We start from the raw sequence: 25,663 nt of genomic DNA, 5'->3' as shown, positions 1-25,663 counted from the left end.
TCAACTGAGGGCATTCCAAATAAGTAGAATTACTATCCTCATTAAGTAGCAGTCCATGCCATTGAATATTACCGGGTTTAAATTGGCTCTGAGAGAGGTTCAGTGTTTACTGGTTAAGTAGAGTGTGTGTGTAATATGCCTACAATAGCAGGCCCTGGCCTACACTTAAAATTTAGATTGACCTAGCCACCTTGTTCAGGGGCATGAAAAATTCACACTCTTGAATGCTGTAGTTAAGCTGACCTAACTACTTGGGTGGCGGCTTACCTTTGTTAATGGAAAAATCTTTTCTGTTGATGTAGGAAGTGTCTACACTATGTGTTGCTGTAGCACCTGTAGTGAAGATGTGGCCTAATGCACTGTTGGTTTAAAAAGTAAATTAATAAGCTGTCTCTAGGGATAGAATGGCTAACAGACTTACTGGGTCATAGCCATGTCTTGAGTAAAATAAAAGATGCTGCTGGGTTAAAATCTAGACCTGATAACTTTGGTATGGGGCTGTGGGAACACATAGGGAACAATTCTCAACAAGCATGTTTGTGTGAAAGGCTGTTTTAATATGCCACTGATGAAGATACGAAAAGGTAAAAGAGTGTAGAACACTTTGTAATTGATTTAAAACTAAAAGATGTATAAATGAAATCTTCTATTTGATAAAAACCTTTTGTAATTTTAAAGTTTAAATATAATAAGCTTAAATTATTAAATTGTTAAAATCTATTAGAATTTAACAATTTCTTTACACCTCAATTCTCCAGTTCTGTTCATAAATAGATGAGTACTAATGTCATTGTATATACTGTCTTGCAGCTAAGTGATGAGGAGGTAAACATCTAATATATTGCTGTTATCTCAAATACTTATATACCAAGTTGGTTATATAATACCCAGTTGGTTATGTAGTATTCAACAGCTGCTGGCACAGGTTGGTCCATAAATGCATGTTTAGTGAAGCACCTTGGTGTTAAGGACCAGCAAAATTGTTAAATAAATTCAATTTTTCTTTTGAAATAGTGGAATAATCTTTACTTTCTACTAATCAGTTCATTTTTTAAAAATTATGAAAATATTTCTAAAGTGCATAGCAGCTGGAAGGGAACTGTCTTCTGGGTGTATTAGGATAGTTTTGAAACTGGCTTGCATGCTTTTTACATTTGCATGTTATCTTCATTTTTCTACTGAGGCTACCAATTATCAATAAACATTTAAAAAAAATTAGATACAGCAATTTAAAAAATATATATATAAAACTTCTTCGTTGATTTGAAAATCTAATAAAAATATAACAAAGAATATCTCCTATTCCTTTCTCTTTAAATGCTAGTGTTCTGAAATGTTTATTGTTAAAAGTCTCAATATTTCTTTCTTTTGCAAATTGAACTGTTACAGAGCTAGTATTTTTCTTTGAAGCATTCTTTCAAGAATTTACCTAAACATAACAGGAATGAAAATGCTATCAATGTAGAAATCTGGCAATTTTAAATACTACAGTATATAGACCACTGAAAATATTTGTATTCTGGACATTGCAATCATTTATTTCTTAGAAAATCCACAAAAGCTTGGTTTTAGAGAGACACTGAAAGTGTGTAAATGTAGATTTAAGTGTATTTTTAACTATCTTGAAAATTTGTATTTATTTACTTAAAAATCATTTAAACAGATGTGTACATTTGCTTATAACTACTAGAAATATGGGGTGTACAGGAGGGTTTGGCACTGTACACAATTGAGGTTCAAAATATTTATGGCTATGGACATAATAAATTAACCATACTTTTTATCTTTAGCCTAACAGACTGAAGCAGTTTGGTTTGACAGAAAGAGCTTCTGAAGAGAAGGCACCGCCTGAAAGGCCCAGAGTAGCTTTCCAAACTCCTGTACCTGCACCTACTATTTCACCAGTGAATGAAGACTTTCACAGAGGATTATCCAACACCTTTGGTGAAATAGTCGCTCCCAGGTGCTTGTCTATAACGTTTATTTTGTGACTGTATGTTTGATAAGTTGGTTAAATAGGACATCTGTGGTTACACGGATTATTACCTTTCAGAATGTCTGCAAAGCAGATCATTGTGGTGCTTTTCCTTTCCCTCCCAATAATTAGCTAAGAGTGAAAGCAAATATTTTCAAATTTTTATTTTTTAAGTTAGTGAAAAAAATTATCTAGATAAAATAAAATAAACTTTTAATGAATGTGCTTTTCTCTAGACCCCATTTTATGTATTTATTTATTTACACACACACGTGCTTATTTGTGCACTCTCTCTCTGCCTCTCTGACTGAGGGTTTGTCTGCACTGCACGATTAGGTCGACGTAAGCTGCCTTGTGTCAATCTAGCTGTGGAAATTTCTTTACTTAAATTTTGGCTCTTGCTGACATAAGTGCCTCTCTACACCGATATAGTAATGTTATCTCCCTGAATGGCGTAGAGTCATGGTCGATGTACTTAGGTCAATACTGTGTCAGTGTAGACACTGCATTGCTTCCATTGATCGTTAGTGGCCTTCAGGAGCTGTCCCACACTTTCAATACAATCAGTACAAGTGCTTCTAGTAAGGATGTGCTCTGCCAACACAAGTGTGCGTCCACACAAGCAATTTAATAACTGTGGTGGCTGTAAGCTGACATAATGTAGGCTGACATAATTTTGTAGTATAGACATAGCCGTAATCTTTTCAGATGTACATTTTTTGTTTTCTTTTAGACATGCCTATTGATTGAGAAATTTTGGGAGGCTGTATTGATGAAAATCATAACACTTTCTTAGTAAATGTTTTCATGGAGTTACTCAGTCATGAACTGTAGATTTATTACATCTATCTAGGCATTTTCATATTGTGGGGCATTTAAGTGAGATGAGTGTATGATATAAAAATCGAGGCAGTACAGTTTCACAATTGAGGCTCTATGTTTTAAATGTGAAAGGTATATATTACTGTTTCCCTGTTAGAACACTAGACATAAAGGATATAAATCAAATTTAAGAAAAGGGGACTCAGTCTTGTGTTTCATTTGGAGATTGTGGAATAAACAGTCCTAATTGAGGACCAGATTGTACATGGATCTTAAATGGTTGAGCAATATGGGGAGGGTACAAAGAACCTTCTCACTACCCACACCTGGCCTGTGTAAGGGCCAAGTAGGATTGCAGCCCTTGTGCATGGGAATGAGTGTTGTGCAGGGCCTGCTTGATTAGTGCTCTTCAGGGGTGTGCTTACAAGGCACAATCAAGTCTTCAGTGAGAAGTCTTAACTGCATTAATTCTAGAACTCTCCCATACAGTGACTTCTCTGATTTTTTTTTTTTTTTGCCCTACTTTCTCATTTAGTAGCAGAATAAAATATTAAAAAGGCCTTATTCCTTTCTTTTGATATAGGATTGCACCTCTGCCTCCACCTCCACCCCCAACTTTGACAGACAACTACAGAACTCCCTATGATGATGCATACTATTTCTATGGGGCTAGAAATCCTTTGGATCCTAATCTTGCGTACTGTAAGTTGACTGCTTGGCAGACATCCAACCAATGAACCAAAACAGAAGCAAAAAGTTATTTCCTGAATGGAAGAAGAAACAAAGGGAGAAAAAACAGTTGGAAATAGAACAAATTGTCCTGGTAGCTAAATAAAACCGATAAAATGAAGGAAAATGTCCTGTAACACAAATCTATTTACTAGTGGATTTAAAAATCAATTTGTATCAACTGTGGGGGATGACTTTCAAGTCCATTGACTTTCACTGTAAATCTCTTCTCACTGTGAAACCTAACTGCTTGTGATTTTGGAGTATTTTTAAGATAGTGATAAATACTGAGCCATTTCTTTATGGTAGAATTTTCTTTATGAAAACTTTTCTGCAAGAAATCCTGTTATGTTTGAGGCCACAGATTCTTTTAATTTTAAAAAATTATAAGCACAGTTTCTTTACATTATGTGGACGTTAGAGTGGGCTGATAGCTAAGTTTGAGACTAGCTTACTGTTTGATAGCCATTTATCTAAGTGCTCTAAAATTCACATGCATAATTGGATTGGCTTGAAAACTGTGCCTCACTGAGATGGGAGTGGGGTTAGTGGTCCGAATTTGAGGTTGTGTGAGCAAGGGGCTCCCAAGATACTGCCCCTTTAAAAATCAAAATGTTATAGTTCTTATAACTGTTACATGCATGGGGCTCAAACTCTGGCTCTGATCCTTCTCAATCTGCTATCACCTGTTTGGGATTGATTTTAGCTATTGTACAAAACTCCCCCACCCTTTTGAGGAAGTTTGAGTGACATTGATAAGCCAAAGGAAGTCATTGGTGCAAATGCAGCAGGATGAGGTTTGTTGCATACCAGAGGGTTTGCAGGCAACCTGAGGTCAGAGTAAGTGGGTGATTCAAGCTGACATTGTGTGCTCATAGAACTTCAGCAGTACCCAGGTACTGTGAGTTCAAGTCCTTCATGGGGCAGCTTTCTGAAAATGTGTATTATGCACATTAATTGCTCTGACTACTTTCTGCAAATATTCTTCTGGAAGATGTTCCTGAGAGCAAAGTTTCTGGTTTAAGAGCCAGTATTTCAAAGTCCAAATACTCAGATTTTATTTTAGAACGAAAGCCAAGGATAATAGCTTTAATTTAGGCTATATCTACACTAGCACTTTTGTCGGTAAAACTTTTTTCAGTTGGGGTGTGAAAAAAATACACCCCGACCGACATAAGTTACACAGACAGAAGTGCTGTAATGGACAGCGCTATATCAGCAGGAGAGCATCAGCCACCAACATAGCTACTGCTGTGTGTTGGGAGTGGTTTAATTATGCCGATGGGAGAGCTCTCTCCTGTCGGCATAGAGTGGCTACGCGGGACAACTTATAGCAGCGCAGCTCCATTGGTACAGCTGTGCTGCTGCAAAGTCTCTAGTGTAAACATAGCCTAAGTAGAGGGAAGATGGGAGAATCTAGTAAGCAGCAGCATTAGAATAACATAATCATGCTGCATGCCTCCTCACCCATTTCTAATACCATTTCTTCTTCGAGTGCTTGTTCATGTCCATTCCAAACAGTTGTGTGCATGCCGTGTGCATGACAGCTGGAATATTTTTCCCCTACCAGTATCTGTAAGGTCGGCCTGGGTCCCCCCTGGAGTCGCGCCCTCATGGTGCTCAATATAGTGCCCTGCCAACCCAACCCCCGGTCGGTTCCTTCTTACTGCCTGTGACGGCTAGCTGGAACTCCCCGTTGCTCTTGCCTCAGCAAGCATGTGCTTCACAGTATTGTGTGTGTTTATAGTTAGATTCAGTAGTTGTTTAGTTAGTATGGATAGTTTTCTCTCAAGTATCCTTTGGGGGTTCCCCGGCTCTGGGGTTTGCCTCGGACTTGGGCTTTAAGCCGTGCTTAGACTGCGGCAGGTTTATGCCGAGAAGTCATCCGCACACTCTGTGCTTGAAGTATCTTGGGAAGAGTCACCTTAGGGACCGTTGTAAAATCTGTAGAGAGTTTTGCCCCAGAACCTCAAGGACAGAGAATAGCGCCTCCGAGCGCTGCTTTTGGAGGCAGCACTTTGGCCTCAGTTGAACCCTGGCGTGATGGACCTGGCCCCAGGTGCTGTCTCTTTGGTGCGCAGCACTCCGGCACCGTTGACATGTGAGCCGGTGCTGAGGAAGGACTCCTCTAAGGACCTTTGACGCCTCCACACACAGGTCCGAGGCATTGGTCAGGCATCGGTCTCATAAAAAAGAGAAGGTTGACAGAGAGCGTTCTGCAACCAGGTCTAAAGACCAGGTGGCCAGCAAGCCCACATCAGGTGCCCAATTGGTGTGGCCTCCGTCAACTCCTGCCCCAGGAGAGGTCGAGTAGAGTCCAGACCTGCATCACTCACCAGTCCGCCGCCACGAGGACCTACAGCTTCCCTCAACACTGAAAGTGTTTGAGGCAGCATCGGACTTCCTGGTACTGACAGTGCCTCCCTCCCCTCCAAGGCAGGAGAGGTTGCTGGCACTGGTTCCTGGCCCAATCCACTCTGTGGACAAGTCGGTGATGATGGTGGCGATGAGGTATCATTCCCTGTGAGCCATTCCCCGGCATCGGTGGTCCGTGTGGGGGAGCTGCTCCAGTCCCCAAGTTGGCATTGCTCATCGGTGCTAATTGGCTCCGCTCCTCCATGGTCTTCACAGTCGGAGACCTCGGAGTTGGAAGTGGAGTCATCATGCTCCAGTAGGAGCAGAAGATCCCACTCCCATCATGACTGACAGCCCTACCCAGCACAGTGGCCAGGATAGTGGCAGGCTTCTCAGTGGCCCTTCTGGACACCTTGGGCCTATTACCAGAGCCAGGGTTCCAGACTGGCATTGGCTTCGGCATCCTTTGGAACACCACACATGCCCTCCGCACTGCTGCAGGGGACCCATCTGGCAGCTGCACTGAAGTTGATGATGATTTTGGCACTGACTTCTGCAGCATCCTCGGCACCAACCACGAAGAGGGCTCCATCTGCGACACCACCAGCGATGCTGACCGTGGCACCATCCACAGCACCAGCCACGGCTCCAGTGTTCCTTGCTCCTAGGGACCCCAGAGGGGCCAAGGGCAGGGAGCAGGCTCTGGTACCGGCTGCCATCTCATCCTCCTCATCTCTGGATGAGGAACTCACTGGCTCAGCAATCGCTCTGGCCTTAGAAGACAGCAGGGTTCTACAGCAGCTACTGAGACGGGTGGCCCAGAACCTGAACATTAAACCTGTGGAGGTGGTGGAGGAGGCCGACCCGATGGTCAACATTCTTTCCCCTCCATGGCCATCCCGTATCACGCTGCTGATGATTAAAACCATCAGCGATGCCACAAAGACCCTGTGGCAGATCCCCGTCCTCATTGCTGCCTGTTGCCAATATGTACAAGCGGAGATACTTTGTCCCTTCAAAGGGGTACGGACACCTTTATACGCACCCCCAGACGGATTCCCTGGTAGTGAACGTGGCCAACCAGGGCTACCAGGGGCCCTCTCCCAAGAATCGAGAGGCCAAAAAACTGGACCACTTTGGGAGAAAAATTTATTCCACAGGGGGGTTCAGCTCTGTATCGCTAATCCCCAGGCGGTGGTTAGTGGGTACAATTATAATACTTGTGGGGCCATGCAAAAATTTGCAGAACTCCTCCATATGGACTCTCGTGAGGAGTTTTCTGCGCTAGTAGAAGAGGGCATATTAATTTCCTGTGCATCCCTGCAGGTGGACCTGGATGCAGCGGATGCGACATCTCACACTGTGGCTACCAGGGTGGCCATGAGGAGGAGTTCCTGGCTGCAGGTCTCTACTCTTCCATATGAGTTGCAGTAGACAATCCAGGATCTCCCTTTTGAGGTTCAGTCTTTGTTTTCCAAGAAGACTGACTCGTCTGCACAGCCTCAAGGACTCTTGAGCCACCTTGAAGTCCCTTGGCCTCCACACCCCTGCCACCCAATGGAGGCACTTTAGACCCCAGCCCTCTCCGAGGAATTATCAAGCTCAGAGTATGTAGGATGGGTCGTGCAGGAGAAATAGGAACTCAAGGAAGAGACCTCATCCCTCCTCTGGCCAGGGTTCTGGCCAGTCTAAACTCGCCTCAGGCCCAAAACTGGTCTTTTGAAGGTACACCCAGAGGCAGCGCACCAGTGCAAAGACTGAATCCATCCCGCCTTACCTTTTTGTCCCATCTTCATTCCTTTCTGCCATGCGTGTGCCCGTATTACGTTGGGTTCTCCGCACGATAGAGAGGGGATATTCACTCCAATTCTCTGCCCTTCCATTCCCCTTCCCCGTCCCTCTTCAGGGACCCCTCTCATGAGCAACAGGAGGTGCAATCGCTCCTCTCACTGGGGGCAGTGGAAGAGGTTCCTCTGGAGCAGAAGGGCAAGGGCTTCTATTCCCGGTATTTCCTAACACTGAAAGCCAAAGGCAGGCTCAGGCCCATCCTAGACCTGCAAGAGCTCAACAAGTTCATGAAGAAACTCAAGTTCTGCATGGTCTCCTTGACCTCCATCATCCCTTCCCTGGATCCAGGGAACTGGTATGCCACCCTCAACTTGAAGAACACGTACTTTCATATAGCAATCACACCATACCACAAAAAATACCTCCGGTTTGTGGTGCACAACAACCACTTCCAGTTCAGTCCTTCCATTCGGCCTGTCAGCGGCACTGTCAAAGTTAGACTCAGGACTCATAGTTTGTCGGACCACTCTGTTTTATTAGCACAGCACTCTGCTAATGCATTCAGATAATGTGATCCCCCATGCAAGATTCAAACAGTCTTATTTATACAGATAAAAGGGTGCGAACTAAACAAAGGAACAGAGAGAGCAAAATTGTAAAATTTGCCTGGGGCACAATATGCATATCTGCTTCCTTATTAATTCTTATCGATCTAAGGCTAATACTTCACCAACAGCCCTTAAATGGAGCAATTGATTAACAGTTAATGTCTGCTTTCCTGACACCTGGATTGCAGCATTTCTCATTTCTACTTAAACGTACATACAGCATTCTTTAATGTGTTCTATTTCTTTAATATAATTCATTTCACTTTCACAATACCTTGAGTGTTTACCATGCATGGCAGTCATGGCTGCGTTTCTGCACAGGCACCGGGTACAGGTGTTCCTGTACCTCGACGACTGGCTGATCATGGGCCACTCCAGGGCTCAAGAAGAGGTGCAAGTTGGATTCATCATTGCAACATTTGAAAAACTGGGCCTTCCCCTGAACATGGGGAAGTCCACTTCGTCCCCTGTTCAGAGGATAGAGTTCATAGGGGCAGTGCTGGACTCAACCCAGGCCAGGGTGTACCTACTGGAATTGAGGTTCCAGGCCCTGGGCAACATCATTTAGAGTCTCAGGCAGTTCCCCACCACCACAGCAAGGAATTGCCTCAAACTCCTGGGACACATGGCCGCTTGTACCTGTGTGGTGCAACATGCCAGGCTCAGACTCCAGCCACTTCAGTCATGGCTTGCCTCAGTGTATCGGCCAGTCAGGGGCAGTTTTGGACAGGCTTGTGACTTTGCCTCACCTGGCCCTCAACTCCCTTCTGTGGTGGCTCAATCCATAGCTAGTGTGCGCAGGGGTCCCCTTCGTCAGCCCCCACCCGACACTCTTGTTGGTTATGGGCGCATCGGACTTGGGCTGGGAGGTGCACCTCACAGACCTCAGGACACAAGGCCTCTGGTCTCGGGCAGAGCTCGCTCTCCACATCAATATCAGAGAGCTGAGAGTACGCCTGGTATGTCAGACTTTCCGAGTCCACTTAAGTGGGAGATGTGTATCAATGATGACAGACAACACCAGCTGATATTCTATATCAACAAATTGTGGGGGAGGGAGGGTGTGCCAGGAAGCCCTCATGCTGTGGGACTTTTGTGTTGAGCAGTCAATACACCTGCAAGCATCATACCTCCCTGGAGTACAGAACGAGTTAGCGGACTATCTCAGCAGGTCGTTCCATGGCCACAATTGATCCCTACATCGCAAACTCCATTTTCCATCAGTGGGGCTTTCCCCAGGTAGACCTCTTTGCCACACGGCATAATAGGAAGTGTCAGCAGTTCTGCTCCTTCCTGAATCACAGCCATAGCAAACGTGTTCCTCCTTCCCTGGGGAGGCCATCTCGTATACGTGTTCCTGCCTACCCCTCTCGTTCACAAAGTGCTCCTCAAGATACAGAAGGATCGAGCGGTGATAATATTGATAGCCCCAGCCTGGCCCCACCAACACTGGTGTACATTGCTCTTGGACATGTCTGTGGAAGCCCCCGTCACTTGGCTGCTCTTCTTGGACTTGATAACTAAGGATCACGGCCATCTCCAGCACCCGAACCTTGAGTCGTTACACCTCACGGCATGGAAGCTCCGTGGTTATACCCAGTGGAGCTTTCCTGCTCGGACCAGGTTAGACAAGTCCTCCTTGATAGTAGGAAACCCTCCACCAGGGCTACCTACCTTGCCAAGTGGAAGAGATTCTCAATCTGGTCGGCACAGCATTGTTCGTTCCTGACGCTCACCTTTATTCCACTCATAAGGGACTACCTTCTCCATGTTAAGCAGCAGGGACTGTCCAGGTCATCAGTAAGGGTTCACTTGGCCACCATCGCTGCCTTCCATCCAGATGCAGAGGGCTGGTCGGTCTTTGCCAACCCTATGGTCAGCCGTTTCCTCAAAGATTTTGACAGGCTATATCCGCAAGTTCGACAGCCGGTCCTGGCCTGAGACCTCAACCTGGTCTTTTCCAGACTCATGGGACCACCATTTGAACCACTAGCGATGTGCTTCCTGCTCTACCTCTCGTACAAGGTAGCGTTTCTGGTAGCGATAACCTCAGTCAGGACGGTGTCTGTGCTCAAGGCCCTAACGTCAGAGCCTCCTTACATGGTGTTCTGTAAGGACAAGGTTCAGCTCAGGCCCCATCCGGCTTTCCTCCCGAAGGTTGTCCCCCATTTCCACATGAACCAGAACATCTTCCTCCCAGTGTTCTATCCTAAGCCACACTCAAGCAGCAGGGAGCAGAGGCTTCACTTGTTGGACATCCGCAGAGCGTTAGCCTTTTACATTGAGAGAACAAGGCTGTTCCAAAAGTCTGTGCAACTTTTCGTGGCTGTGGCAGACAGAATGAAAGATCTTCCAGTCTTTTCTCAACGAATTTCGTTGTGGATCACGTCCTGCAGCCGAGAGTGTTACAAACTGGCAGAGGTGCCTGCCCCTCAGCTCACTGTCCACTCCACTGGGGTGCAGGCTTCTTCAGCAGCGTTCCTGGTGCAGGTTTCCACCCAGGAGATATGCAGAGCGGCGATGTGGTCCTCCATACATACTTTCACCATGCATTATGCGATTACCCAGCAGGCCAGAGATGATGCAGCTTTTGTTAGAGCGGTGCTCCAGTCAGTGGACATCTCTGACCCCACTTCTGTAACTTAGGCTTGGGAGTCACCTGATGGGAATTGGCATGAACAAGCACTCGAAGAAGAAAAAACGGTTACTCACCATCTTGGAACTATTCTTCGAGATGTGTTTTTCATGTCCATTCCAATACTCACCCTCCTGCCTTGCTGTCGGAGTAGCCGGCAAGAAGGAACTGAACGGGTCGGCAGGGCACTATATTGAGCGCCATGGGGGCGGGACTCCAGAGGGCGCCCAGGCTGACCCTACGGATACTGCTAGGGGAAAAATCTTCTGGCTGTCCTGCACGTGGCGTGCGCACACCTGATTGGAATGGACATGAACAACAGTTACGAGAAGGTGAGTAACCGTTTTTTCTTCAAAAAACAATGGAAATTCACTTTCCATAAATTTTAGTGCAGTGCCTGGTACCCTTCTAGAATGCTGAATACATATATGCTTAAATCTCTGAAAATCAGAAAACAAAGGGTTAAGATGCACATTAGCCCTACACCACAACCTTTACTGTGCCTTCTTTCAACCTCCTCTAAGGCTACATCTACATTACGGGGGGGGGGGAGGGTCGATTTAAGATACGCAAATTCAGCTACACGAATAGCGTAGCTGAATTCGACGTATCGCAGCCGACTTACCCCGCTGTAGGGACGGCGGCAAAATCGATCTCTGCGGCTTCCCGTCGACGGCGCTTACTCCCACCTCCGCTGGTGGAGTAAGAGCATTGATTCGGGAATCAATTGTCGCGTCCCAACGGGATGCGATAAATCGATCCCCGAGAGGTCGATTTCTACCCGCCGATTCAGGCGGGTAGTGTAGACCCAGCCTAACAGACATCACAGTTCTCTATCCTTGCAGGTGATATGAACCGCAGAAGAAACACAGCACTGGAGGATAGTAGGAAAAACTGTCAGACCATGTCCTCACTAAGGCAAACCTTGTATTTAGGACAGACTTAATGAACAACAGTTGGCTACATCTGGCTTATACTTGACCAATTCTGCTTTGCACAAACCATCCTAGAGTTTCCAGATGTTAGCACCTCTTGATCCTTGTCCTGAGGACTCCCTCTGGAATGTTTCCTGCACTTTTCTCTGCACTGAAGTACACTGTCATGTATGCTCCTAGGCTGCTACAAATCCCCTCCCAATAATAGACTATTCTGCTCCTCTCCTTGTCCAGCTCTGTAACAGCACAGAAACAAGGGGGCAGTTGGAGTGCATGCAGACAAATGAGGGAATTCAGTGTTGTGGTACAACACATAATATAAGATGGCAAATGTACTTATTCCTCATGTAAGCTTATTATAGGGCTGACCTGACTGAAACATACTTACAGTACATCCCCCCACCCAATGACTTTTGCCAGCTCTAGGGAACACAGTTAAGATTACAGGTCAGGACAGGATGGTAACTCTCTGGATTTCATGGTTTTCAGAGGTTTAAGTATTAGGTTCATTTGACTTTCTGGAAAGGGTGCTCAACCTTAATTGTGCATTTAGTTTTTGGGCAGTCAATTATATTTTCATCTACATAACGGAAATGTGTGTCCATGTCCATGCTAGATTGAAATGGCTGTCTTTTACTGTTTAGATGGCACAGGAATGATGGGAATGCAGCCTGCACCTAATATTGAAGATCTTCCAGGGAAAGTACCAGCAGATGTGTAAGTATTAGCTATGTTCATTTAATATTGTTTTAACTTCTGGTGTATTTGCTAACAGGGATACATCTTTGAACCAAGAGTATTAAAATAAATTCTTCAAACTTCTGGTCATGAGTTTCTGAAGTATAATTTAGCATATGAATTCATAAATGGATACTGAAAATAAGAGGCTGTGAAAAAAGAAAAAAAATTCTCAAGTTTCACTTTTGTGTTTCAAGCAGGAATTACTTTTTTTTATTAATTTTCTTTGTATCTGTTTTTTAAATTCAGAAGTAACATTGGCCAGAGAAACACAGGTGATAGACCCAGAGGTCTAGGGATATTTCCTGAAGAAAAACCAAAGCCCTTTAAAGAGTCAACTTTATCTTATCAAGAAGAATTGCAACAGCAGGTATTAAAAAGTTTGTTTTCTTACCAGCTAGGTATGCAAATTGAGATCTGAAAGTAAAACTGTGTTCATTCTTGTTCATCCACTGTCACCGATGATAAACATTTTGCAGTTGGAGCTTAGCTTACAGTTCAGTTGATAATGTATTTTGTGGAATAGAATTCAGCCCACTCTCCCTTAGACATGTGGGTTCTGTGGTGCTTGGTAAAACTTTGCTAGTAAAATTGAACAGATATGAGTCTGAATACAAGCAGGAACAGGTGGCTTTTGCCATTTCCATTTTCCTGACCATAACCATGCTTTAATACTTCATTGCAAACTTTCAGGTACAATGGCAAAGAGGAGACCAAATATAAATGTGCCCAGAAATGTGGTGGTTGTTCTGTTGGTGTACTATTAAAAAGCCACATGTAACAGCAGTGTAATCAAATATGCCTTTATACCAACACAGCAGAAAAAAGATATGTTCTTATTTTCTTTCTTGACTAAGTCTAATGTGTATTCTAGATCAGTCAGACTTCACCAAAGCACAGCATCCCGTTTGGTCCAAAAGACACTTAATGACCACCAGTGACCTTTACCAACCCTTTTCTTCTTTTGAATTTTGAAAGTTTGCTTCTTCCACCATCTCTAGTTCATGACATACTTCTAACCGTCAAAAACTTGTGGTGAGGGATTGTAATATAAGTTCTTCTAATTGAAAAAAATAAATCATCATCTTCTTTTAAATAATGAAGTAATTAAAGAAGAAATGGGGGAGGGAGGAAAAATCTCCCCTTTTGATGGTCTATGTGAAAAAGGTATTGAAGCAAACAGGGACAACAACTGTTTAGCTTTTTTCATCCTCCCCAAAGCCTTTCACAGATTGCATTTCAGTGCTGCAGTTGGTATACAGCCATCTCTGAGGTGAAAGATTGTGGCCAAAAGGTACACAGGATTATTATTATTCAGTCACTGAGAGAACCCAGCACGATAAAGACAAACGAAAAAGATACTGTCACTATCTTGAAGGACTTGCAATCTAAATAAGAATATGACTGTCAAGGGGAGGGAAAAGTGTATTACAGTTACAGCAATGAGAGCCTGTGGTAATTTGGGTTTGTTGCACATATCTTGGTGGTTAAAAAAATTACCATCAATAGCTATGATTTTAAAGAACTAGAGTAGTATTGGTAGTTCCTTGACTGGAAGGGGGCGCACATGAAAGAAGGGAAGTAGGGGAGACATGGAATGAATGTGAATATATAAGAAAAGTAAAGGTCAAGGGAAAAAAGGAAGGGGGGTTGTAAAAGGATGAAGGAGAGAGCGAGTGTGTGGAAGGCAGAGAAGGGTAAAGAAGGGCAATAAAGAGGGGTTGTGTAGTGTAACAGAAACAGAAAAGTGAAAAACTATAGAAAAGTCTACTTGTGGTGGTGTTAGGAAGCTGAGACTATAAAGGCTCTTCTCCTCATGCCCAGCTTGTGCTTGTCAAGGACACGGTCCTTTTATTAAACTGCTTTCAGAGGGGAGCTGGAATTTTGGCTTTGTTAAGAAAAATCTATGAAGAACACACTTATCATTAAATGGATGCTGTCAATCTGGAATTTAATCAGTTTTTTAAGGATTTGAAGTAGTTTCAGATACTGCACTTATCCTTCTGTTTTTTGGCAATATTTATTGTTTCACAATCATGATGATATTTAAAAATGTTTTCTCCCTCCTTGCTGTATGAAAGACCCATGCAAAGAAATGAAACTGACCCTCTTATCTGATTAAAGGAGAAACAGCGAGACTGGTACTGTCAAATGAACAGACTAAAAATAGAGAAAATATTTTTTCTTGAATCTTTCAACTACAACAGTATTAGAAATAATGTGTAAACATAGTAGGTAAAAACATTTGGACTGAAGTGTGGTTTTTAAGTTGATGTCTTTTTGATCTTTCAAAACTCTGTTACACACATTTTGCGGAGGTTAGTTTAATAAGTTCTATCCTGCTGTCTGTGGAGGGAAAGAGAACTGAAGTAAAGGTGATATAGAAGTGAGGCATCAGCAAACATATCACCCCATGGCAGCACTATTTTACAAATGGTAGAGTTGTGTAACTTTTTATTGGGATTTTTATTTCTATCTGGCCACTAGTAAAACCAGATTGTATGGTTGGACTGATGACAATTTAGCAAAGTTCTGAGGGACCCAGAAAACTTTTCAAAACATCTAAAATGATGTTTAGGTTTCCAAAAAAAATCTATGATAAGGTCTGATAAACTAGGCCTTTCCAGGGGTTAGAAGCAAGTGCTTGGGTCCTAGTGGAATATTGACAACCTCTTATTTTCAATGGCATAGTTTCCATTCCTATTCCTATAGGATCACAAAATAGTGATCCTTTAATCTGTGATTGGTACGAGACAGGGATAATGGCTGTCCTAGACTTGGAAGTTTTGTAGTGCGTGTGTCCCTGTGATCTATTTGTTGTCTATATGTGTGAGTGTACCTTATGGCAAAGGTGTTTGGTAAAGCTGTACTCAGTATGTGGTTTGGAGAAGTTGGCTATGAAGTTTTTGTGACTAATTTGATGTGGATACCTAAGGGCTGGTCCACACTAACCCCCCACTTTGAACTAAGATACGCAACTTCAGCTACGTGAATAACGTAGCTGAAGTCGAAGTATCTTAGTTCGAACTTACTGCGGGTCCACACGCGGCAGGCAGGCTCCCCCGTCAACTCCGCGTACTCCTCTCACGGAGCAGGTGTTGACGGCGAGCACTTCCGGGATCGATTTATCGCGTCTAGACAAGACGCAATAAATCGATCCCAGAAGATCGATTGCTTACCGCCGGACCCGGAGGTAAGTATAGACGTACCCCAGAAGTACAAAGGAAAACAATAGCACTCAGCTTGCTCTGAGTTCTTTACTTCCAAATATATTTATTTTTATTAGAAGTTTGTGTAACTGACTGTTATCCTCTCTTTAGATAAGAGAAAGAGAAGAACGACGCAGACGAGAGAAAGAGGAAAAGGAACGATATGAAACCAAGTTAGAAGCTGAAATGAGAAATTACAATCCTTGGGGAAAAGGAGGTGGTGGGGCTCCTCTCAGAGATACAAAAGGAAATCTTATAAGTATGTTTGAAAATAAGGGTCTTCTCTTTAAGACATCTATTGTTTTCTTCTCTTTAAGTTACTAGCTTTATTCCGACAAACATTGTTATTCTTTGTATCACATCTTTGGTGTATATGGCACTTTACTGGAAAGGAAGAACACTTGGCCAACGCCCTTAGAAGCGTGCAATCCTAGGAATCAAATCCTGTTTGCTTTATTTAAGGGAATGGTTTCATTGGCTTCAATGGAACTATTTTCCCTAGTAAGAAGAGCAGGATTTAAGTTGTCCATCTGTTTGGGATTAACAAGAAATGACAGCAGACAAGGGGGGTATTGCTTGTGTATTAATTATTCTGATTACTTAAGAATTCCCAGTTAATACTGAGGTTTGCTAAGTTCTTGTTCCAAGATCAGACACACTGTTATTAAAATTAAAGTTTAATTGGGAACCCTGATGTGCACTGTTGCAACACACATACTTTCTGAATTTGCAATAGTTTTATTAACAGAATTAGCAAAGTTACAAACACTCCAATCCTGCAAGGTAGGTAGAGATACTACAGAATGTGCTCTGAGCATCTATATGCTCTCACTATCCCTTGCAAAAGGACCAAAAGGGTTAATTATCCTAACCACCATTACTACCACCAGTGGTCATCATCCTGGCATCTCCCAAGAGTTACATCTCCCAAGGCACACAGGCTAGGATACGACTTTTATAATGTGTTATGCTGACACCACTATACCTAATGCATATTCCATAGGGGTTTCTCCCCTTTTCCTTATTTGTATTTCCTCACCCTACTAATGTTGGGGTGCCCTTCTCCCACAGATTAGTAATCTGTTGACCTCAAGTTTATTAGCATATAAATTAGTTACCCTGGCACTCTTATGGTCAGACATCTGCTGATGATCCTAACTTAAAATATCCCAAGCTGATATAAGCTAGCATCTTGTGATTACTTGGTGACAGTTTAGTCATTACAGCGTTCTGTCTTGTGATATCTTATGATCTAGGGTTACTCCTTGTTAGCTACTTATGCTAAGGCTTTTGGGCCTGATGCTTTATTTGCTAAACTATTGTCTTACAGGCCTTGTAAATTCATTATATTACTGCCTTAACTTATACCCATACCTTACCTAGCAAATACTTATAACTATAGGCTACAGGGGCAAGAAAGGCAACAGAAAAAGTGGAAAGGATTGCTAGATGAAAAGATTTCCAGTACGTTAGGCCCTGTAATATCTATTTGTGTATTTGGTGTGATATACTTTAATTTTAAATGTTTCCATAGGAGCAGTACATTACAACAATATCACTTCTAATCATGCAGCCTCTACTTGGGACAAATAGACTAAGAACAAATCTGAATGAGTCCATAAAGGGAAGTGGAATATTATTTGAGCTTGCCCACTGTGATAGCCTTGTAAATAGTCATATAAAGACAGTCAGATACTAATAATATTCAGCATTTATTTATTCTTTGTGTTTTGCAAAGTACTGAGTACTTAATCATCACAGTACCTTTGTAAGAAAGAGATGGAGATAGACAAACAGGGAAACTGCAACACAGGGAAATAATTTATCCAAGGCCACAAAACAAGTCAGTGGCAGGTCTGGGATTAAATTTTAAGTTCCTAGGTCCCTATCCTGAGCTCAGTCCCCCAGATCAGGGTAGCTGAGAATTATTGGGAAAGGCACAAGTTACATTGTTTACCATGAGTTCTTGAACAATAGTTTCTGTATTAAAAAAACAAAAACAAAACCGAACAAAACAAAATACCATTAGAGGGAAAAAAAAATTTTTTGTTTGACTTTCAGCAGGCCCAGTCAGATCTGTTCACCTCAAAATAAAATGCAGTAGAGGTCAAATTCATTCCAATACAGAAGGTCTCCTATACTATTTGCTATTTGAGCCAAATTTTCTGTCTTCCTCTCACAAGACTGCAGAGCAGCTGTGGAGCCCCTTCGTAGAGGTTGCTTTATCTCAGTGGGTGAAGTAGCCTTTATGGGCTTGTATATGGTCCTCTCTGTGAGGAGAGATTGGAAGATCTGCATAGAAGAATACTACCCCTGTTTTCACCCCTCTTATTGGCCTACCTACACACCATTCCTTCCTGCCCTCAGTGCATTATTGTTCAGGAATCTCTTACCTACCTGGCCCTGCAGCCATGGAGAAGAGGGGTGGATTTGTCTGTACAGACTTAAGTGATCCCTAAGGCTTTCTGTGGGTAAATTTTACTGTAACAAGCACTTTTTCTCAAAGAAGCCTAATTCCAACAATGTATTTTCATGCTTCTTCACCGCTTGGTCATTTAACCAAGGGGATAATAACCTGAGTAGCACTGTTAGCATCATGTCTAGGTGTTCTTGTAATGTGTAAAAACTCAAAGGTAGGGGTTTTGTATCTTTTTTTTCTTGATGCACTGAATGCCACTCATGAGTCTTCAAAATAAGTGAATGTTTGATGATTACCCTCAGGAAGGGAAAGTCGGTTCTTCTAATATAAGTAAACCTCCTATTCACTTTAATGTAAAAGTCAATTCCCTCTGTTGTTTCAAGGGTTTGGGACTGCTCAATATGTAATATTGAGAAATGCCCGATGCAAAGCACAACATGGTAAAGGAAAAATTAATAGTTGTGGCTCAGAGCATGTTATCATGCTTAATCTGAATTAGTACTTTTATAGTGCTCAAAATTTCAACTTGCAGTTCTTGTTGCTCCGTGCAAAAGTATATTGACCTAGCTGTTTGGTTTAGGTTGAATCATATTCTGTTTGACTCTAATTCTTCTTGCATTTGAAGTGAATGCCCAACAAAAAAAAATGGGAGAATTTCTGAAGTCTGTGTGCATTTCATTATTATATCAAAACTTCAATATAACATTGAGTTAGAGTACTTGATGACCTCAATATAAAATACAGCTGAATTCAGGACCAAAGCAGTTTGTTTGGAAATTAAGGCTAGCCACTGTGTGGCTAAAATATAGATTTAGGAACCTAAGTTTTAGGTTCCCAGTTTCAAAATTTTTGGCCATATCCACAGCTTTGAGTGAAATGACATGGCATACCGTGTTATATGTAAATATGAGTTATTATTCCCATATATATGAGTTACTTTCTATTGTGTATTGTGTTCCTTTTTCAGCCCAGTGAAAATGTCTGTTGACTGGGTTTGTGTACTGTGTTTATAGTAATTTCTAAATAGCTGCTTTTAAGAGAAGAATATGATTTAAAATTCTGGGAATATCCAGCCTTAAGTATCCAGACAGATTAAAAATGGTCAGTAACAACAAATGCAGCTGCCCTTAAAATTGGTTTTAGTTTAGCTATTACTCTTTTCCAGGTATATGATAGTATAACAATTGCTCATTTGTGGCATTCTCATAGCACGTGATAGGTTTCCATTTATCTTGGCAATTTCTCCTTTTTGCCTTGTAAATATTTTGAAAACCTATTAATTTTTAAAAACATTATTGGAGAGAATCATGAATTCATAGGTTGGTAGGCTGCTTTGCAGGATCCTTATCTACCTACAGATTATATTTTTAATATCTCAAATTAATTTCAAATGTATTCCTTACAGAACTGCTAAAAAATTGCTCATAGTCTGGGTTAGGTGCGGAAATAATCCGTTAGCTGGCAAAGGAAAACCTGAATTAAATCTTGCACTGTTAGATAAAACTGGCAAATGTTATTAACTAGTTCTACTAGAACTCTTTGAACTATAGTACAATAATCTCTCACTTTGAGATTTTCTGCTCTGATTTGCAGCAAGGGGACTCAAACTGATATTTGAATAAGTAGCTCTGTAGTGCTACTATATTAAGATTAGTAGAGCCTTTTGCTAGTAATTCTTTGTATTGTCAAGATTTGAGCCAAAAATATTAACAGTGGACAAGATTTGTAAAAGTGATTGATGGTTTTGGGTGCCTCCGTTTTTCTGACACACCTTACAGGGGCCAGTTTTCAGAGGGTGGGGCATAGCACTTTCTGAAAATCAGGACTCTTTAAAGCGTGTCATATTGGGCACCCCATAATCGTCACTTATGAAAAATTATCAAGTGTCTTTGTAGTAATGAATATAGCGCCTGTAAATTATGTTGAAAAATCTGTAAAAATAATCACTAGACAAATTTCAGACTTGGTATAACCTTGAGGATACCACATATTGTGAATGTATGTTTACATATCACAAAGCAGAAGCTGGATTATTAAAGAAGGTGAGAAGAACCAATTAACATGAAATGATGTACAACATTCAATGTGCTTAGGAGAAATGAAATAAGCAACATAGATACTTTGATTTAACATTGAGTATTTTACAACCTTTTTAACAGAGGAGTATTTTGGAAACAAACACAGTCATGACACAATGGGTCAACTGCGTCATGCTTCAAGCTTTTTACCCTTGCTTTTTGTGGTGTTTTCTGCTTTTTGCTGTGAAGGGTCATTGCTGACAAAAAAATTTTGAGTAAAAAGTCGTTGGTAATTTATTTCCTTGTTCAGTAAGCTCCAGGTGACCACTTTTCTCATTTGTAGCTCACATCATTGTTGTTTTATTTACTTTTTTGTTCCCATAGTTGGTGTGTCCTGAAAGTAGACCTGGTAAAATATTTCTTGTTTTTGAAAATATACGTGCCTCTTGTGGGAATAAAATATTATAAATATCTGTTTCCCCTCTCCTTTAGCTGACTTGAACATGATGCACAAGCAAAATGAAGATGCGTATCATAATCCAGAGGCAAGACACTATCAAGATAAAAGGGCTATTGTATCGGTTGACCAAAGTTTGGCCTCCCCAAGACCTGAGAACCCAGAAGCATCTACAAATAAAATAGCAGGTTTTTAAGAATACTATGTTATCAGTTATAAACATTAATAGGTTTTGATGGTCAAAATTCTCAAGCTATTGTACATCTCTCTTTTTTCTGTCACCTCATAAAACTGTCAATCATGCCTGCTGTGTGAGGCACACTCCCATCTCTTTCCCAAAAGTCCTCTTGCCTTATTGTTGTTGGAAGCTGTAGTGGGTTAGCAGTGGCCCTTCCCCTCTGGGTCAGTGGGAGTCCACTCCGCCTCACTACATCACGGGGCGTTGCTCACGGTTGGGGAATCAGCTGAGTCATCCCCTCTGAGTCATTGTAGCTCTGGTCGGCAGTCCAGGTAGAGCGATAGGCAGTCAGGGTCCCTAGCCCGCAATCAGGACAGTGAAGGGTCGATGGCTTGGACCTATGCTCAGGGCTGAGCAGCAAACCAACAGTTCAGAGGCCAGGCCCTTAGGGCAGGGCAACAAGTCCTCTGGGCTCAGGCCGGAGTAGAGCACCTAAACACAGTGTAGGGGGGCTCGTGCAGGGTTAGGGCGGCCAAACACAGTCTTTGGGGGCTCAGGCAGGGTTAGGGCCCCCAAACGCAGTGTAGGGGGGCTCAGGTAAGAAAACCTGTCCTGGAGGCTCTAAGACTCTGTGAGGTTGGGGGTCCAAGAGCTCTGGCACCAGTCTGAGCCCGGAATTCTGCACAGCAATGAAACAGCCCTGCAGCCCGAACCCCGTGAACCTGAGTCGGCTGGCCTGGACCAGCCGGGGTCTAGTTGCTGTGTAGACATACCCTTAGACACTGAGCAAATTAAATGTTTGAGACCAGTGCTGTTGGCTCTTTGTATTCGGATGCTTATTGCTATGTGGGATTTCTCTGTAGTTGTTTTTTAGTCAAAGTGATGGGGGCTGAAGTTTTGATGTTCAAGGCAAGGCAGAAGCTTTTTTCATAGGTTATGGAGTAAAGAGAGACATTATGACAAAGGGAAGTTATTTAAAAGTAATTGTTTGTCATAGTCATGTTGTTTGTCCCGTCCCACCCCACCATTTGCTGCTCTCTTGTATTCCGTCTTGTAGTAATATTTGTTTGGTTTCTTTGAGAGTTGTTTGGGAAATCACTAGACCAATAGAAAGCCATGAAGCAGAGTCTTATGTTATGGGGATGATTTCCAGTTTTTTGCCTTCCACTTTCTGGTAGATTAAATCATATCTATTCCGATTAAGGAATAATGTCACAGTATGGGGAAAAGGAGATGATCAAAACACAAAGTTACAGGCCAATAATTTCACTGTTGATTTCAGCTAAATCCCTGTCCTGTTAATTTTTAAAAGCATGTTATTAGAGTATTTATTTGAGGAAAAAAATTAAATTGGGTATTTTTAAAAAATCTCCTATTGTGCAAATTCTTGAGAAAACTGTTTTTTCCTGGAACCAGTAACTTAAAAACATTTTAACTCAGCGAATTTTGTTTGCTGTATATGAGATTTGAAAAACTGAGTATTTACTTTGTTTACTTTGGGATGGAAATTTGGCAATGTTTTTATGATTATGTTAAAATGGTAAATAATAATGGCAGGCTCTTAATTGTGACAACACTGCTTGGTGGTATTTAAAGTCAAGCAAGACAATAGAGCCCTAGAGTGAAATTCTCCCATGCAGAGAACCTGAATAGTGCTAATGTACCGTTTTTGTGGGACTTAAATGGTGTATACTGTATAGGCTTTAATCTGACTTTCCACACGGGTGAATTTCCCATTGAATGTCCTAGAGAAACAGGTATATTCAGTTAAATTGTGAAAAGTTTTCTGTTGCATATAGGTTCTTATATGGTGCTCACCACTGTTCCTTCATCATCACTGTATTTATGATTCCACAAGAGGAAAACTGAATATGAATTTAACATTATAATGTTTTTGGTTTAGAAATTAGACAGGCATAGGTTGTATGCAAGTTTAAGGTTAGATTGTAACAGCAGCCTGTGTATGCAATCAAAAGGGAATAAATGTGATTTTACTGCACAGGAGCTACACAGATCTTGAATCTGGATGTAGGATGGGGTGTGTGCAGAGAGAGCACACAATTAAAGTGGCGGCTTTGTGCTTAATATTTCCCTCACTCCTCTAAGCGAGCGGATGGGTGGGGAACAGATAGAACCATGACTCTTCCACATACTGTCAGTGCACCATTCAACTAAGCAGGCTGGATGTGAGTGGAGGAGAATGCAGTATCTGATGAAGGGCCAAGGCATCATATCTTACATAAAAACGGCCATACTAGGTCAGACCAATGGTCCATCTAGCCCAGTATCCTGTCTTCTGACAGAGGCTAATGCCAAGTGCTTCAGAGGGAATGAACAGATAATCATCAAGTGATCCATCCCCTGTCTCACATTCCCAGGTTCTGGCAAACAGCGGCTACGGACACCATCCCTGCCCATCCTGGCTAATAGTCATTGATGAACCTATCCTCCATGAACATATCTACTTCTTTTTTGAACCCTATTATAGTCTTGGCCTTCACAACATCCTCTTGCAAAGAGTTCCACAGGTTGACTGCACTGTGTGAAGAAATATTTCCTTTTGTTTGTTTTAAACCTGCTGCCTGTTAATTTCATTTGGTGACCCCTAGTTCTTGTGTTATGAAAAGAAGTAAATAACACTTCCTTATTTACTTTCTCCATACCAGTTATGGATATTAGACTGCTATCATATCTCCCCTTATTCGTCTCTTTTCCAAGCTGAAAAGTCCCAGTCTTATTAATCTCTCTTCATATGGAAGTTGTTCCAGACCCTCTGATCATTTTTGTTGCCCGTCTCTGTACCTTTTCCAATTCTAATATATCTCTTTTTGAGATGGGGTGGCTAGATCTGCACGCAGTATTCAAGATGTGGGCATTCCATGGATTTATATAGAGACAATATGATATTTTCTGTCTTACCTATCCCTTTCTGAAGGATTGCCAACATTGTGTTTGCTTTTTTGACTGCTGCTGCATATTGAGTGGATGTTTTCAGAGAACTATTCACAGTGACTACAAGATCTCTTTCTTGCGTGGTAACAGTTAATTTAGAGGCCATCATTTTATATGTGTAGTTGGGATTATGTTTTCCAATGTGCATTATTTTGCATTTATCAACATTGAATTTCATTTGCCATTTTGTTGCTCAGTCGCCCAGTTTTGAGGTCCCTTTGTAATCTTTGCAGTCTGCTTTGGACTTAACTATCTTGAGTAGTTTTGTATCATTTGCAAATTTTGCCACCTCATTGTTACCTCTTTTTCCAGATAATTTATGAATATGTTGAACAGTACTGGTCCCAGTACAGACCGCTGGGGGACACCACTATTTACCTCCATTCTGAAAACTAACCATTTATTTCTACCCTTTATTTCCTATCTTTTAATCAGTTACTGATCCATGAGATGGCCTTCTCTCTTATCCCATGACATCTTATTTTGCTTAAGAACCTATGATGAGGGACCTTGTCAAAAGCTTTCTGAAAATCTAACTACACTATATCCACTGGATCACTCTTGTCCACATGCTTGTTGACCCCCTCAAAGAATTCTAGTAGGTTGGTGAGGCATGATTTCCCTTTACGAAAAACATGTTCATATATGTGTCCAATAATTCTTTACTATAATTTCAATTGGTTTGCCCAGTACTGAAGTTAGACTTACTGGCTGGTAATTGCCGGGATCACCTCTAGAGCCTTTTTAAAAAATTGGTGTCACATTAGTTATCCTCCAATCATCTGGTACAGAAGCTGATTTAAATGATAGGTTACATACCACTGTTAGTGGTTCTGCAATTTCATATTTGAGTTCCTTCAGAACTCTCGGGTGACTACCATCTCATCTTGGTGACGTATTACTGTTTAATTTATCAATTTGTTCCAAAACCCTCCTCTAATGACATCTCAATCTGGGACAGTTCCTCAGATTTGTCACCTAAAAAGTATGGCTCAGGTTTGGGAATCTCCCTCGCATCCTCAGCTGTGAAGTCAGATACAAAGAATTCATGTAGTTTCTCCGCAATGGCCTTATCATCCTTGAGTGCTACTTTAGCATCTCGATCATCCAGTGGCTCCACTGGTTGTTTAGTAGGTTTCCTGCTTATGATATATTTAAAGTTTTTTTTGCTGTTACTTTTTTGAGTCTTTGGCTAGCTGTTCTTCAAATTCTTTTTTGACCTTCCTAATCCTCTCTTCTTCTCCACCTGCTTTTGGAGAACAGGATATCCAGGGGAACTGCAACTCTGAGGGGTATGTCTGCGTCAATCTTCCTTTCAAGTGCTGCTCCTGGAGCACCACAGGTCTGAGCTAACCCTTACTTGGGGTAAGGGTTAGAGTAAACTGTCAGCTTAACCCTTAATGATATCATTTTTCAACAGACTAACCAGAATGGCTGTGCTGAAAAAGATGTTAAATTAAAAATTCATAATACAGTATGTTCGTTACAGCAGAGGAAGTTGACTTACTGAAATCTCTATCACTTGATTGTAATCTATGCATTTTCTGTAGCTCATCATCCTGTTATCTGAACATTAGTCTAATGAAGATGTGTTTTTGTGTTGTTTTTTTAAATTATGTTCTGGTTTTTAAAAATTTAGTATGTTTTAAGAACAGCTATTGAGTTATATTTGATAAATCTGTTGAATGGCAATCACAAGCAATGAAGTGTTGAACTTAGAAACTTTTTTGTCTAATTTAAAAAAAAAATAGAACTGTAAACCCTGGTGTACATATGAAAGCAGCTGTATAGATTTGGTTGTGGCAGACTGTGTTTTTCATCATAAACATCAACATACTAATGTGA

General features: G+C 41.7%; 1 protein-coding gene across 7 annotated transcripts in view; it reads left to right on the top strand.

Annotated features, from left to right (window-relative positions):
- Window positions 1-25,663, top strand: part of CSPP1 (centrosome and spindle pole associated protein 1) — a 156,550-nt gene that overhangs the window by 54,994 nt on the left and 75,893 nt on the right. For all 7 annotated transcript variants that reach the window (XR_008443876.1, XR_008443877.1, XM_054019063.1 and 4 more), the window contains 6 exons: window positions 1,791-1,963; window positions 3,381-3,499; window positions 12,492-12,564; window positions 12,835-12,955; window positions 15,906-16,053; window positions 20,724-20,876. Coding sequence is in view for 5 of the 7 variants with exons in the window: in XM_054019063.1 (XP_053875038.1) it covers window positions 1,791-1,963; window positions 3,381-3,499; window positions 12,492-12,564; window positions 12,835-12,955; window positions 15,906-16,053; window positions 20,724-20,876 (787 nt within the window). In the remaining 2 variants the exon portion in view is untranslated. The remainder of the gene's footprint in view (window positions 1-1,790; window positions 1,964-3,380; window positions 3,500-12,491; window positions 12,565-12,834; window positions 12,956-15,905; window positions 16,054-20,723; window positions 20,877-25,663) is intronic.

The sequence above is a fragment of the Malaclemys terrapin genome, chromosome 2, assembly GCF_027887155.1.
Source record: "Malaclemys terrapin pileata isolate rMalTer1 chromosome 2, rMalTer1.hap1, whole genome shotgun sequence".
NCBI lineage: Eukaryota > Metazoa > Chordata > Testudines > Emydidae > Malaclemys > Malaclemys terrapin.
The sequence above is the reverse complement of the archived record's forward strand: the minus strand, read 5'-3'. Positions and strand labels throughout refer to the sequence as shown.